The sequence below is a fragment of the Brienomyrus brachyistius genome, chromosome 10 (assembly GCF_023856365.1).
Source record: "Brienomyrus brachyistius isolate T26 chromosome 10, BBRACH_0.4, whole genome shotgun sequence".
NCBI classification, from domain to species: domain Eukaryota; kingdom Metazoa; phylum Chordata; class Actinopteri; order Osteoglossiformes; family Mormyridae; genus Brienomyrus; species Brienomyrus brachyistius.
In genome coordinates, this window is record NC_064542.1 from 1,523,922 (window position 1) to 1,539,626 (window position 15,705).

A 15,705-nucleotide genomic window follows, 5' to 3' on the forward strand; every position below is an offset into this window, starting at 1 on the left:
CCAACGGTTGTTTTCTAAGTAATTTTTTTCTCTCTCTCTCATTTTCTCCCCCATTGTGTCATTTTCAGTTCAGCAGCCATCTATTTTCAATATCTACAGGCCATTTGCAATGAAAATTGAGCAGAATGTTAGATCTGGCGCAGATCGCCTGATTACAATCAGCAGTCCATCTCACACGCATATATTATGGCATGTGCACTGGACCCTTGTATAAATGCACAAAATGAACTAATTCTAATTACTGTATTGGCCTTCTGCATTTTAATTTCTCACCTGAACTCTTCCAGAAATCCCATTCCAGAAACACAGGAACGTGTTTTGTCAAAAATACTTCTGTCCTCAAATTTTAGAAATGCTCAAAGAATATTATATGACAATGATCAAAGACCCGTCTTAACACACTCAATATTGTTGTAGAGCAGATTACCAGAGAAGCTCAGCACTGACTGCTCACCACTTCGCAGCAAACATTCCCCAGAGCTCAGTGCCCGTCCGCTCTCTTTTCTCGAAATTGGTTCCTTAGGAAAAATCATTGCTTTGTACGCTTTTCCTACCACTGCCGCACTGATTTTATTATTTTTTTGCTGCAAATCAATCTTGCACAAATCTCAGCATGTCTGGAAGATGGATGTGTTTCTCATATCAGAACTTAACCTCTCCTTTTCTGTTGGAAAATGCCTGAAGGTACTGGAAACCTTCAAAGAGTGTGATGCGAAGTGTACTGAGTAATGGAGCTGGCCTGATCATACAGTACATTACGAGCAATTTGGAGACATTCATTAACCAATCTGCATGCTGTAAAAAAAAAACTGCAATACGGGGAGCGTGTGAACTTCGCCCTCTAAGAGTGGAACGACCACGCCACCCCACAGCCTGATTGGAATCATCTTCCTCATTATCATTCGCTTGATTTTTGCATCACCATGCATATATTGCCAGTTTCCCATTATATCATCCCCTCCTGTCATTTGTCTACCATTTTTCCTCATAAGTGCCACCGAGCACCAGATATCCATGACTGCTGTATTTTTGGACTAAATCTGGTCGACTGTTACAGCCATTATTTAGACCAAAAATTGTTGTTGAAGTTTTTGGTCCACGTTTAGCCGAGACGGATGTCTTTTTCTGACCATATATAGGCCTAATCCAGCCGTGAAAAAATTGTGGCGCTGGAGGTATCATGCGGCAGCACAGCATATAGCTCTTCGTGATTGTCATGCATTGTAATGTCTTGTGCTGTATTGTACTGTCATGCGTAGCGTTAAATGCATGGGTCTCGCCACCATTACGTGTCCCCCTCACATTACATAATCATTTGTTTGAACCCCTGCACATTTAACATAAAATTAGTTTTATGCCAGTGTGTCCCCCCCCCCCCCCCCCCCCCCCCCCCCCCCCATTCAAAATGTCTCTGACGCCCCTGGTTAAATGCTAATTCTTGTATACAGCGTGCCCTGCTATGATGGAAAGGGGCTCTTGGCGCCCTACCTACCTGACTCAGGTCCAGCTGGCGTCATGACTCAGAGGCTGGTCCCCCGGCCAAACAGCGGGTCACCTGGCTAGGTCACTAGAGGGGCAGGCACTGAAGGCTCTTCTAAGCCTCTCTCTAGAAGAACAGACGGACAGCAGGGCTGTGGAGCTACGCTTCCTGGGACTAGTGTCGTATTACTGGTGCTTTGTAAAGCACGTTGTCAGAATAGCGAAACACTCTGTGTTATAAAAGAAGGGACGCGGTTTTGCGTGGAAGGATGCCTTTGGCGCTGTGTTTAACCAGCTCCACGCAGCACTCGCTGACACTCCCGTGCTAGCATACCCAAAGCTGCATCTTCCTTTTATCCTGGACATGGATGCTAGCGGCAAGTGGCATAGTGACTTGTGTTTTTGCAGTCGGGACCCGGAGGGGAGCGAGTGTTTGTGTAGTGGTTGTGGGAACTGGCAGCTGTTGTACAGGCATGTAAGCATGTCTGAGCGTGTCTCTGCGACTGGCAGTACCGACTGCAGACGGACCACGTTTCCCTGACATGGCTGCTAAGGTTCCGCAATCCAGAGGAGCAACTGACCCACCGGTTGGAAGGTGCCGGAGTTTAGTTTCGAGGTTCAGCATCACCCCAGGAAGCTGCAGAGGAATGCGAATGCCCGTAGGCCTTACCTCACTGCCAGTTACCTCCATTGCTGGCCAGCGGAGGGTGAGGAGCAGCTTGTCGAGGGGGCAGCCGCTGCCCACACAGTGCCAAGCACCCAGCCCCCCCGGGATTTCGTTCTGCAGCAGCTCATCATGGAGCAGAGCAGTGACGTTGTGCTGACTAGGGTAAGGGATTGGCTGGGCCCAGAAGCCAAGGCCTACCACTCCCAGTGGGACAACCTGGAAGAGCCCAGGGGCTTACTGTATTGGTACTGCAGATCGTCAGATGGCGCAAGGGGAACTGCTGCAGCTGCTAATGCCCCAGAGCCCACGTCCCACTGTGCTGACGTCAGTACCTGGGGCTGATGGGGCCGGGCACTACGGGGTAAAAACCTTAGGGAAGCTCCAGCAGCACTTCTACGGGGCTGTCTGCAGGCAGGACGCTGAGCTCTTCGTGCAAGGAGATGAAGCGTGCACAGCTAGGAAGGGCCCTAACCAGCAGTCCTGGGCTCCCCTGCAGCTGTGGGACGTGTGGGGTAGACGTCCTGGGTCCCTTCCCCCGGACCGAGGTCGGGGACTGCTTCATACTCAAGGCCCGAGGCTTATGCGGTTCCTGATCAAAGTGCCACCACCACAGCGACTGCACTGCTTGAAGAGTTCTTTTGTAGGTTCAGGACTCCTGAAGAGCGGCACAGTGACCAGAGCAGGAACTTCGAGGTTCAGGTGTTTGGCGAGATCTGCAATTTCACTCCCGGAACTAGTGGCCATCTGCGTGCTTTATGGTCTTATCTTGAGGAATCATACTTTTTTTTCGTATTTCCTCACTTCTGCTTATCAGCTCCTCCACGTTCAACATATTTCCGTGCTAAAGTTTAGTTGATCTAAGCAGTTAAAAGGTTAGCTGAAGCTGTTAGCGTCAACAGCTAATGCTAGCGCCATGAGTAGGTAACACATAGTGTAGCTGGATTTGCAGACATTCTCCATTAGAACTGAGCACATTCACGTACTTTTATTGGTACTCTTTTCATTTTGCTGTATTTTGTGTTTTATAATTTTGTGATTTTTATATTATTAATATTTGATCCTGGGTCCTCTCTGTGTGGAGTTCGCACTCTCCCTGGGTTTCCGCCAGGAACTCCAGTCTCCTCCTGCAGTCCAAAAATGTGCGCAGTAGGTCGATTGGCGATTGGCCCCGTAATGAGTGTGTATGAGTGTGTGCACCCTGCAGTGTGGTGGCACCTGCGCAGGGTTGGTTCCTGCCTGTGCCCATTGTTCCCTGGATAGGCTCCAGGCCCCCTGTGACCCCAGTTAGGATTAAGCGGTTATGATGATGATGGATGGATAATGAATATAATGTAGAAAAAATATATACATACAGCATTCATATGTTATGTTAATAATAAATTCACGGTTGACTATGCAACCTAGACTGTAGAAGGATGTTTTTTCAATGACCCAAAAAAGATGGCATTTTACCATTGAGTTTTCAACCAAATCTCCATGTTTTTGATATATGAGACATTGACTGCTCATCTGGGTTGTCCTGATCTATCTGGCCTGCTCCCCTTGTGCAGAATTCACCTCAACACCAAATGGTGATCAGTTTATAGACCCCTGTCTCCATCCGTGATTGTACTCCAGGGCGATGGTACTATCCTGGTCCCTCTTACGGTCTTATTGATGATGTCAGAACACAATTTGTGACTCTGCCAGTGACAATATTGGCTCTGCCTTCCATTGTTTTTAGTGGCCTGTCAATCTGCAATTTTCTATTTGGAATTAAGAGACATTTAATGGCTAATTTGACCATATATCGCTTGATTCAGCTGGTCTTTGGCAAAGCCAATTTTCGGGCTCACTTTGTAATTACATTCAGCATATAGAGTATTTATCTAAGTATAACAAGAAATCTATGCTGCATCTGCTCACTTATGAGAATTCTTTGACTTGGACCTATTTCAGTCAGAGTTTATAATGTAGCCAATGTGATTGTGACAAAGCATAGTGTATGCACCAATAGAATGCTGTCATGGTCAAAAAAACGTCCAAAGAGAAGACAGGAAGGGTGTGCATTTACCTAGATCTTGCAACATTTTCTCAAGAAGCACCAGTTAAGATAAACAAAACGTGATGACTCCACTCAAGCTGTCTAATAACGGATGATTCACAAGGGTACTTTCCTGTTCTGTTTGCCTGCTTTCAGTGAGTATTTTCCTGTTTGATGTGTTGAACATCCAAGCACAGACTGCATCAGTTTACTGGGTCACTATATCCTCTAGTTGTAGTCTCTGGTCTCGTTTTCCTTCTCCATGTACTTTTGCATCCTCACTCATCAAAATTACTGAATACTGTAATTGAAGAAAAGTAACTTTACTTACATAAATAATACTTACTTACATATAATTCCAAATATAGTATACATGTTTATTCTATACATGGAATATTTTTAGATAAAGGTATCAATGATTTGTCTGTATGACCTTTTCTATTAAAGACAAATTGTATTGGCTTAAAAGATATGTCATAAAAAGGCTGCCTCAACATGAACATCATACAAGTTCCGCATTTTGTATCTATTTTTACATTTTAGTACTGTGGTTTCCTGTGAGTGCAGATGGACCAGAACATCACTCTTGCAATGCAGCAATATCTACTATAGCTTCTATATCATCAAACGTGCTGTTCTGAGCATGTATAAGTTCGTTCTCAAAATTAATTCGGTATCCAGAAAACTGATCTTCAGTTATTGCATCTTTTCAGTATTAGTAATACTGGTGACAATATGTCTGAACTTTTTTTTGACATATGAGGTCAGAGTTTTAAAAGGTGATCTGGAAAAACTGAAAGGGGGATTTCTCTCTCACCAGCAAACATCACAAGATTTCACCAACGGACAGTTCATACTAAATATTTGGGAGGTATGTTCATGAGTAATTTTTTCATACGTGTGTCATTTACTACACGGTCTCCAGTGCTTTCGCTAAATTAGTTTCACATGGTTAGATATGTTCAAAAATACTAGTTTCTCAAATACAGTATATTTACAAAGAATTTGTTTTGTCATTTTAGCATTTACATTTTAACGCATTTAACATCACTTATATGTTATATTTAAATAATATGAATTAGTGGACAGGTATTTACATTTAATGTAAATGGGTCCTTGATGTAATGTATTGACAGAACAATGGTGGATAACACAAATTGATTTTAATATAATTTCTTTTTAGAAGATCAGGTTAATGACCTCTAAAACATCCTATCACATGGAAACTCAAAAGCGCCATCCACATGCAATAAACTCTTCCGCCATTAGAATAAAGAGAGAACAGACTGACATTGCGAGTAAGTATCAGTTTCATGATTACTTGTTATCCACAGTCAGATGACAAGTCTAAAGTTACTGTCCCTGCAACAGCAAAATAGCGAGTCTGTGGCAGTCGGTGTAACAGTAACGAGGAAACAATTTTTTAGCGAGGATTGTAGTTCATGAAGCTGTATTCATCTTTCTACATTTAAACAGCTAACGCTATTCTCAAATTCACATTGTACAGACAAAAAGCACTACAACTAATTTTGGAAAACATGTGGTGAATGTACTTTTGGTTTACAGCTCAGCAGTCATTTCTGCAGCTCATTGCCACAGCCAATGACAACCCAGTTCTGAGAGGTAAGCAGTCACTTCTCTGTTCTGCCATCAATGTCGATCCTCTATTTTGTATCCTGAAGGCAGAACCTTTAAGGGCTACGTCCTTAGGTGCCCCTTGCTGCCAAAGCAACTTTCAAGAAGTGGACAAACATTTGACGTAGGAGGCCACATTGTGCAATTAAGCATGGCGCTGATTACGTATGAAATGAATGCTGACATAGTGAGATTCTTCCTCTTATTCAACAAGGAACACCTACAGACAGTTACACAAATGCCCTTTGGCCAAGTCCGGTGACTGGGAGGAACATAGTAGAAGTGTAAGTTTGCCCGAATGTAACCCACTCAGAAAGACTTACAAACAGTCACATGGAATGGTAATGAATTCATGTTCTGGATCAAGGGCACTGCAGTAAAATGTCCCACTCAGCATCACAGAAGTGTTTAAGTCTCTAATTGTAATCACGTCTTTGGGGCACAAAGATCTTCCACTGTTATTACACTGTATGAGTGAACTGTGTCAAGAATCTTGCATACGATGATGCATCAGATTTTAACACACCCTTTCATAGTGGTGTTTCTTTCACCAGTGTTTGTTATATAAACCATTAACATATCTATTTATTCTTTGGGATGAATCAGTTATGTAGGAGGGGTGACAAGTTTTGTCTACTGCTACTAAATTTCTAATCACACTATTTCTATTTATTTTGCATGTCTAGGTCAACAGAATTGAATACATTTCTATTAAAAACTTTACCAACACTGACTTGTAAATACAAACCAGAAACAATATTCCAACTTCTATGCAAATTATTATCTTAGCAATACCAGAAATGCAAAAGTTACATTTGCTCAGTTTTATTCAGCTAATACAATTTATAAAACAGATGTTGAATACTGAGGTTAAGAAGGATTGTATTACATGCTTTTTTGAATTTTGACATCATTCTTCTCTTGGCTCTGTAGACTCAGACAATGTCACTACCATTCCCTGGACTGTTGCCATTCAGCATGGAGAAGCTTTATTAATAGCTGACAACAAAATCATTGTTAAACAAGACAGCTATTATATGGTGTTTGGCCAGGTACAAAAATAGCGACTCTTTTTTTCGTTAGCTTGAGTTACACAGTCTCAGACCAGGCTTACGCAATAAACAAAACAACATCTATGCCACTGTGTAAAATGCATAATTTATTACTATAATTATTTATACTCTTATTTATTTAGAAGTAATAAATGTGTGTGTGTGTATATATATATATATATATATATATATATATATATATACACACACACACACACCGTGTTTTATAATACAAATAAACAGCAGATCAGGGAACATTCTGTAGTTTACTGAAAGTATTTACATTGTTAGATTTGCTGTTTCTCTTAATAAATAAGATTTTTGTGTTGATGTTTTTTAATACATTAACAAGTCAATAAATCTAGTACGTTAAAAATAAAATGCATTTTATTTTTTATTTTTATCCATAACTTACAACTATTTACAGGTTCTGTTCCACAACCCTGGCATTGTTATGGGACATTTAATCCGGAGACGGAAATCTAGCGTGTCCGGAATGGAGCACAGGTTCACTGATCTGCTCCGTTGTCTGCAAGAAATGCCCCAAAACAACTGTGCAAATACATGCTACACTGCTGGTAAGATATCACCCCAGAAACACATTTGTTAGCATCTATGCCTTATTTTGGCATAATATCCTTGGTGGACCTCCAAATGTGGCTGTAAATTATGGGGGAGATGTGTGTGTGTGTGTGTGTGTGGGGGGGGGGGGGGGGGGGGGGGGGGGTCTGTTGTAACCGCCCCAATAATCATGTTTCCTCCTAAATGGAGACCTCAATCCTGCCAATGTTCAAACCAAAGATATGCCCTTGACTCAAAGGCTTCATTAGTGGGCAGTGGGCAGTGGGCAGTGGCGTCTTAATTGTAAAGGAAGCGCACTTGTAATTCAAAGATTGCTGGTTTGAATCCCTGATCAGGCACCACTGAGGTACCCTGAGCAAGGTACTGCCCCCAAGCACTGCTCCCTGGGCGCTGAATTAGCTGCCCCCTGCTATGTCACATTATCACATATGGGTTAAATGCAGAGGACACACATTTTTGCTGTGCACTCTGGTGTGTCAACACTGATCACCTAATTCTAAATTCTGTCACATGGTATCTCCTCACATGACTCTTACGCACAAAGATTTCTTATAGTCCAACCTAAGGAAGGATTATATTTTATTGATCATTAGGGGCAGATTCTCTTTTCACCTACCTCCTCTTGGTCTCTGTGAGAGCAAACTTGGCAGCAAAGGGCAGCCAGCAGTGAGATGGAGGTTAAGGACTTACTCAAAGGCCTATAGACATGCCAAAGCCAGGCTTGAACCAGCAACCTTCCAATCATAGGCACAGAGACTTAGCCCATCGAGCCACACACTGCCCCCTAAGGTGATTGGCTGCTTGGAGCTGGACTCTGACTAATCATTTGTCTTGAAAGGAATTGTGAAGCTGGAGCGGGAAGATGAGCTAGAGCTGGTGATTCCTGATCGGCCTCAGGCTCAAATTTCCATGGATGCAGACTCTACTTTCTTTGGCATCCTGCAGCTGCAATGAAGAGACAGCAAAGCACAGGTGCACTTGCTCCCTGGAGTAGTTTCCACAACTTACTGTGATAATTCGCTCACTGCATATACCATACATTAACATATGGATGAGTTTCTGACTTTCTGACTGTACGGGGAAAACTGAAAGTGGGAAAATAAGTAAAAATTATTTCTGCGTCTCTCCATGAAGTGAGTATTCTAGGAAACACCCACTGAAAATTAATTTCAGCAATGCAAGGTGTTTTTCTTGCCTTTCAAAATGTAGTCAACGCCTATTTCTGTGCATTACCCCCACTCCCCCCCTAAAAAAAATCCCCAATTAATTTTGTCTCAAGAATTGTCCCAACTTCTTCATCCTGGAACTTGTGAGGGGCATGTAGAGTGGAGAAGAATTCAGAGTATGATTAACCATGGAATGTTGGCGTGATAATCAAGATAAGGATGACTGAGATAAGGTTTTCAATAAATAATAAAGATTAAGATTCTCTTGATCTCCGGGGGAAATTCTGGATAATATTCAGATTATTTTTTATGTATTGTGGTTAGTAGACTAAAAGGAAGGACAGATTACTTGTAAAAATTGAAAATGTTGCAGTTTGAGATAAATGTTTGAGGATGTGGTCTACTAAAATGTGTATTTTACTACACTTTACTACAATGATTTGTTTGTTTTATGTGACATATATAGAGATGTACATAATATTCAAATGTAATAATAATAAAAAAAACATAAGCAAAACTTTGAAATTTAGAAACCTCACTTTTTATAAAGGTGGTACATATTAATTTCAATAATGTCATGATGATTAAGAGATCATTGTTTGACAACGACTTCACTTCTACTGAAACTACCAGTATTTCTCCATTAACAAATTTCAGGCATGTATACCTACAGTACAGTATAGTACTAAAGTTCGATGCGTGGCCCGGGGAAACCTGGCATTTCCCTGGAGCATCAGACCACTAGGGGTGCACTGGGAGTGTTGCAATAGTACTGCATAGTAATCGCCTTGGGCTGCCATATTGGTGAAACTATATTCGGTACACTGCATGCGGTGATGTGCGGAAATGACATGTAAAATGTTATATAAAGGCCAAATAAATAAAAGGTAATAAAAGCGAACCATATGAAGAGAAATCGGATATTATTGGATGTGAACTATATGCAGCAAGACAGCAAAATGGTTGTGAGCTGCCCACTGTCCGTTATGAGAGTATCGTTAATTATTGCTACCAAACCACAACTTCCATGTCGAAGGCGGAAAAAGAAAGCACAGACCATGCACACTGCATTGTGCACGATACGGGAAACTATGCACCAACATGGCGCACGATGGCGTGTGGATGTTACATTGTGATGTCAATGTAACCTGCAACCCTCATGCTGCGAGCGCTTCATCAGCACCTACAGGCCCTGCATATCCTAGTAGTAGTGTCATGAGTAATAGTGGCGATGAAATGGTATTAGTAAGTAGAATAAGGTTGTGCAGTTCTAGATTAGATTAGCGCCAGCCATTATAGTAATTGTGATTTTTTTCCCCAGTAGTGTTATTATAAATAGCAGGTCTGTTAGAGTTTTAGCAAATATAGCATAGATTATGTCCAGTTTCTAATGAATGCAACTCCTTCAAAATAGTGATTATGATATATTTTTCCTGCAGTACCATTTTATCATAAACCATGTGTGGAATTAGTGAATTATGAATATGAACAACTCATTAGTCTTTGTATATATATATATATATATATACATATACATATATATATATGTTGTAATATAACTTGCACAGATAATTTGTCACTGGCTTTCATATACGTAGTCACTGCTCTGCTGCTTTCTCATGTGGCTCACATTATCAGAACCTCTCAACACGTGGCTATCTGAGAACGGGAAAGGCTGCAGGAAGCCAGAATACCAGCTATCATCGCTTCGCTGTCATGGAGGCAGTCGGCTCCAGGGCTGCCCAAGCGGTCATCCCCCAGAGGGGAAACCACCCCACAGCTGCCGGTCACATGCTCCGGCTCACACACGGTGTCGGATGTTTCTTTGGTAATTTCCATCACTAGCAAGTGTTATTATCTGGGGGATATCCTGACATGTGAAATGGACGTGAGTGATGTCCAAACAGAGTGCCGACTCTATTTCTGAACGTATGATATGTGTGGGTGTCTGTGCAGTTTGCCATGTGTACATGCTGTTAAATTCTTTCATCGTGGGCTATTTCTGTCTCTGTTTATTCCTTTTCTGGGATCATTGCACTACCGTTTGCCCCTATCTTAGCAATATTTGTTTTTTTTTCTCCTTTCTATTTTGGAAATGGTCCTTCTTTGTCAGGATGGCGAATGACCTGTACAGGATATGAATTCATTGGACAAGGGTGGAAGGAAAAATAAGATCCTTTTTTTAAAAAAAAATAAATATATATATATATATATATATATATATATTTTTTTTTTAGATATATATATATATATATGTATATTTATTTTTTTAATGGAAAAAACAAAACATCTTTGTACTTCTGTTTACATAACATTTGATTGAATTGCAATCAATAAAATCAAATTCATTGAATTGCAATCAATAAAATGACTGAATTGTATTTTAAAAGAAGAATGGTTTAACATAAGGCTTTAATATAAGTTAATAGTTTTGTACAGTCACTTTTCTACAGCAGTTTACATTTAAGCATCTTATTCATGCACATTGAGTCTGGATAAATATAAGAGAGAAGCATATAATTAAATATTAGCAAAACAGTGGTTTTGAATACCCTTTTAGGTAAAATACTAATCTGAATTACTTTTTGTGTGATGGGAGATAATGAAACAATGTGGAGACCCACGTACATCATTTCCTCATTGTGTCTCCCACGCCTGCTTTTTTTTTCCTCCTCCGTATAATAACAGAGCTATAAATGGACAGGCATGCCAGTGAGCGGCAATCCAGAGTCATGTAGCTTTGGCACAGGAGCCGCCAGAGAATGATTGGCTCCACGCTCATCGGCTTGCTCGTTTTCCAGTGGCCTCTCTCCAGCTACCTCGCAAACGTTTCTTTGCAGCCGCAGAAGAACTGTCAGAAGGTACGTCATTAAAGAGGTTTTAATTTTTCATGCATGGCTGCGTACATAGAGGGGATTTCCCTTTAGTTGTAGCAATAAAAGATAGATAAAGCAATAAAATTTGATATTTACAGACTTAAGCCTGGAAAAAGATTTACCAGGCAGCATCACTTGGTATGTTTTGGCATGTTTAATTGTTTTAAATAATTTTGATGTTTCCTTAAAAGTTCTGGGTTGCATTTTCCTCACATGATAGGATTTACTATCTGTATGCTATGCTTATTATATTAACTTTGATACTTTACAATATCTGGTTTGTCCTTTATATGTGTTACATATATTTGATTTGTAATGAGAAAAATCATTGTTTCTTTCAATAGTCCAGTTTTAAAAAGTTGTCCTGCTGGAATCAAAATCTCTCCTCTATCCCTGCTGATTTAAACCCAAGACTGCATCAGCTTGATCTGTCAAACAACATCATCAGAGAAATAGGTGTGGTGAATTTAAGATTCCTCCGGAACTTGGACATTAGTCAAAATGAAGTGCATGTCATACATGAGGGAGCATTCAAGAACTTGATGGAACTTCACACGCTAAATCTTGGAAGGAACTTTCTTTCTCATAACTCCTATGACAACAGCAAATCTTTCCGGTACCTTTACAGACTGAACACTTTGGATTTGTCATTGAATAATCTGGATGAAAAAGACGTGGAGCTCTACCTGACAGATGCATTGTATCTAGAGTACCTCAGTCTTTCTGGGAATGTCCTAACCAAACTTACATCTGAAATCTTTACAGGAAGCCAGAATCTGAGAAGCATTATTGCAGAAAATAACTTTATATCTGAAATAGAGAAGGGAACTTTCGAGTCTTTGACCAGACTTGCAGAGTTGAATTTGGCCAGAAATAACTTGGTCACTATTTGTGATTTTAAACTTTCCCAGCTAAAAAAATTAAACTTAAGTAGAAATGCTTTACAATTCTTCATCACTCAGAAGACTGAAAATATATTTCAACTTGAAATGTTAGATCTTAGTTATAATAATCTTTTGCTATTTCCTCTATTACCCAATAGAAATAATTTAAAGTATCTTAATTTAAAAAACAACAAAGTAGATGTTTTAGAAAACCAACTGCCATTTCTAGAAACGCTCTTTTCATACCACAAAATCTCAAACCTATATGACGGTGGGTTGGAAAGTGTTGAAAATATATACTCTGCCTTAAAGGAGACACCCTTAGTTGACTTGGACTTGAGTGAGAACCAGTTCTCTTCTTTCCCTATGGAGATATGTAGCTATCTAGTGTCACTTAAGTCTTTAAATCTAAGTGGCAACTGCCTGACGAATATCAGTGATGCCGAGATCAAAGATTACGAAGAAGAAGAAGGGCAGCCACGACAGAGGTGTCCTTCTTTACAGTCCTTAGATCTTCAAAACAATCAGATTAGTCATTTTTCCCCATATTTTTTGAAGGCCCTGCCAAATATTGAACAGCTAATTCTAAAAAAAAACTATGTGAAGCCTTGTTCAACTAGGAACCAAACGGGAGAATTCACATCCATACAAACAAATCTCATTGATGATAGCCACTGTGTTTCCTTTAGGAGACTCAGGACACTGAAATATTTGGACCTGAAGGAGAATGGTATTAAGCTGCTATCCCAATACACATTTGAACACACCCCTTTAGTAACACTGGACCTGGATGGTAATGAGGAGATGATCTTGGAAAAGGGAGCTCTAGACGGCTTGCAGAACACTCTTCAATCACTGAGCCTTGGTAGAAACAGAATGACAAGTTTGGACTTGTCTGTAAAATGTTTGAAAGCTCTGAAGAAGCTGAACGTGGCAGATAATTCTTTGGATGTCCTTCCTGAAGCTATTGCCTGTTCACCTCTGAAAGAGCTTGATTTGAGGAACAACAATTTCACAAATTTGCAAGAGTCTGTTATCAGAAAGGTATCCATTTACCTGCACACTATATACATCAGTGGAAATGTTTTCAACTGTTGTTCAGTCGTGTGGGTGAAGCTCTTGAGTGAAACGAATGTAAAAATACCTGATCTCAACAACACATTGTGTTTAATAAGGCAAAATGTCAGCGTCTTACCTGACTTCCTCAGCTCTGACTCCCTGTCTAAGCAGTGTTCCCTTGAAGTCAGTATAGAGGTGGGTATAACAAACCTTGTGAACATAATACTTTTTGTTTTTTGTTTTACATTCACATTAATGATTGTATTTATTGTTGGAAGATGTGCTTTGAATTCCTCAGTTCCATTTAGAAACAATAAAATAGTGTCTTTTCAGTCTGGAAACGATAACCAATGTTCAGCTGGGGTAGCTAAAATCAGCATATTCGAAACTGTAAAATAACCTGTTACAGGAGGATAATTCTGTGAACGATTGTGTAGTGACATGTGCTGACCACATTATTGCCCGATTTATGTTTGTGTGAAGTTTTTCCCAGCAAGGCTAAGCTTTTAAGCCCGAAACTCATGATGTCAGTAATTTATCAATATTTATTCTCGGTGTGTCATAGAACGCAATGGAAAAAAGCTTAAATTCATATACTCATGTTATGACATATGAGCTATAGAGCAACTTCCTATATGACGGTTCTTCCTTTCCAATTTCCAAGCTCACCACAAGTGTCTTTTGTAATCCCGCTAACATCACTATTTTCCTACTGTCTGTAAGCAAAGGAGTTTCACTGTAATGCACTTGTAATGAACTTCAGCTGTATATAGCATTTTCAATACAAAATAACATGTAAAATCCTGACCGCATGATGTCTAGCATGAATTAAAGTGAGACTTGTTTGTAATGTAGAGTATAAAAAAAACATGAACTATTATATGACACTGAAGGGTCAAAATAGGCAGCTATGTTGTAATATGATTGTGTGTTGTATGGTTGTAATATTTTCATATTGTATAAAATTATTGATTTTGCATGATTTTGTGTTTGCTTTTTAATATGAAACTGCAGGCTGTACAAGTGCAGCACAATCTCAAATTCCCATATATTTTATTTATTAATTTATTTGCCATTTATAAATAAAAACAAGACATTGATGATTTGGGATTGAGTATTATTATTTCACCTAATCCAGATTTAATATGAATACCAGTACAGATTTTCTGATATTCACAGAATATTCACATCACGTGTTTACTCTTGTGTTTACTATTTATTGCAAGTGACTGTATGGTCCCCTTTAAGTCAGAACAATAGTCTGGGTAACAAAATGATACAATGATACAAGATACAAAATGATGAATTTTAAGTAGACGCTAGATCATACCTGTTGAAACAGATATTGAAACAGACACTATAAGAAAAAATGTGAAGCACAAGACCACACTGGTCAAGTTCATGTCTTTGTTCAATACACACAATTTTTCCAATGCAATCAGCTGGTTGACAGTCACTGAAGCAATGTTGGGGGTCTTGCTCAAGGTACCAACGCTGACATCACTCTGCTAACCATCATGTTTGACGCTGCGACTTTCCGAACATGGGCACAGTGTCTGAATCCACTGAGCCGCACACTGCCCCCCAGGCTGAGCTGGTAAATGTCAACTTTCCACAAACTACTAAACGGTTCCTCAATTTTAATAGAAGAAGCACAGCTGTTTATTCACAGAAACCCAGGGGAGTCTTATTACTAAAAAGTAAAGAAATGCGTCAACTTCGCAGCATAAAAACGGAAACTCAGTTGAGACTTCATCACACCACTAGATGGCAGTATAAACATGGGTTAGGGAAAAGCACCTTTTTTTAATAGCCATGATCTTTAATTTGCCATTTGCCCACTTACAGTCACTGGTCCATTGGAATGCTTTCTTTCCACATATCCCATTTTGCTCCCCTTTGAGACATACACACAGCAAAGCTTGGTGTCTCAACACAGGGTTAAGCCATTTGTCAGGCCTAATGGAGATGTGTTCTGTCAATGACGGTGTTTAAACGGGCAACCTTTCAATCACAGGCACAGAGGCTTAACACACTGAGCCAAACAGTAACCTATTTGCAGTTTTATTTATTTTTTGATTTACTTAGTAGAGACTTTGTAGAGACTTTTATCCAATGTAAGGTACATTGTAGCCGATGAGAAAATGACTAAATCTAAACCATGTCTACAATCAAAGTTACTTTAAATTGATCAAAGCAAATATCCTGTTAATAAGTTGCAATGTGCTTTCATACTTTCGTAACTCTGTGGGCAGTACTAATCTGTGACATATTGTGTATTT

General features: G+C 39.8%; 2 protein-coding genes across 3 annotated transcripts; both read left to right on the forward strand.

Annotated features, from left to right (window-relative positions):
• Positions 1 to 4,202: 4,202 nt before the first annotated feature.
• LOC125750961 (tumor necrosis factor ligand superfamily member 13B-like) lies at positions 4,203 to 10,098 on the forward strand. 2 transcript variants are annotated; one of them, XM_049029351.1, is made up of 7 exons: positions 4,203 to 4,324; positions 4,990 to 5,040; positions 5,353 to 5,467; positions 5,736 to 5,792; positions 6,738 to 6,856; positions 7,284 to 7,434; positions 8,277 to 10,098. In XM_049029351.1, exons 3-7 carry the CDS (start codon positions 5,365 to 5,367, stop codon positions 8,390 to 8,392), a joined length of 546 nt encoding a protein of 181 aa, XP_048885308.1. In that variant the 5' UTR covers positions 4,203 to 4,324; positions 4,990 to 5,040; positions 5,353 to 5,364; the 3' UTR covers positions 8,393 to 10,098. The 2 variants fall into 2 exon arrangements, with proteins under 2 accessions (XP_048885308.1, XP_048885305.1); XM_049029348.1 differs by having other exon boundaries at positions 4,223 to 4,324; positions 4,713 to 5,040.
• A 130-nt stretch (positions 10,099 to 10,228) lies between these two features.
• Positions 10,229 to 14,528, forward strand: LOC125750954 (transforming growth factor beta activator LRRC32-like). Its single transcript, XM_049029337.1, has 3 exons — positions 10,229 to 10,432; positions 11,293 to 11,465; positions 11,825 to 14,528. Exons 2-3 carry the CDS (start codon positions 11,367 to 11,369, stop codon positions 13,820 to 13,822), a joined length of 2,097 nt encoding a protein of 698 aa, XP_048885294.1. The 5' UTR covers positions 10,229 to 10,432; positions 11,293 to 11,366; the 3' UTR covers positions 13,823 to 14,528.
• Positions 14,529 to 15,705: the final 1,177 nt, after the last annotated feature.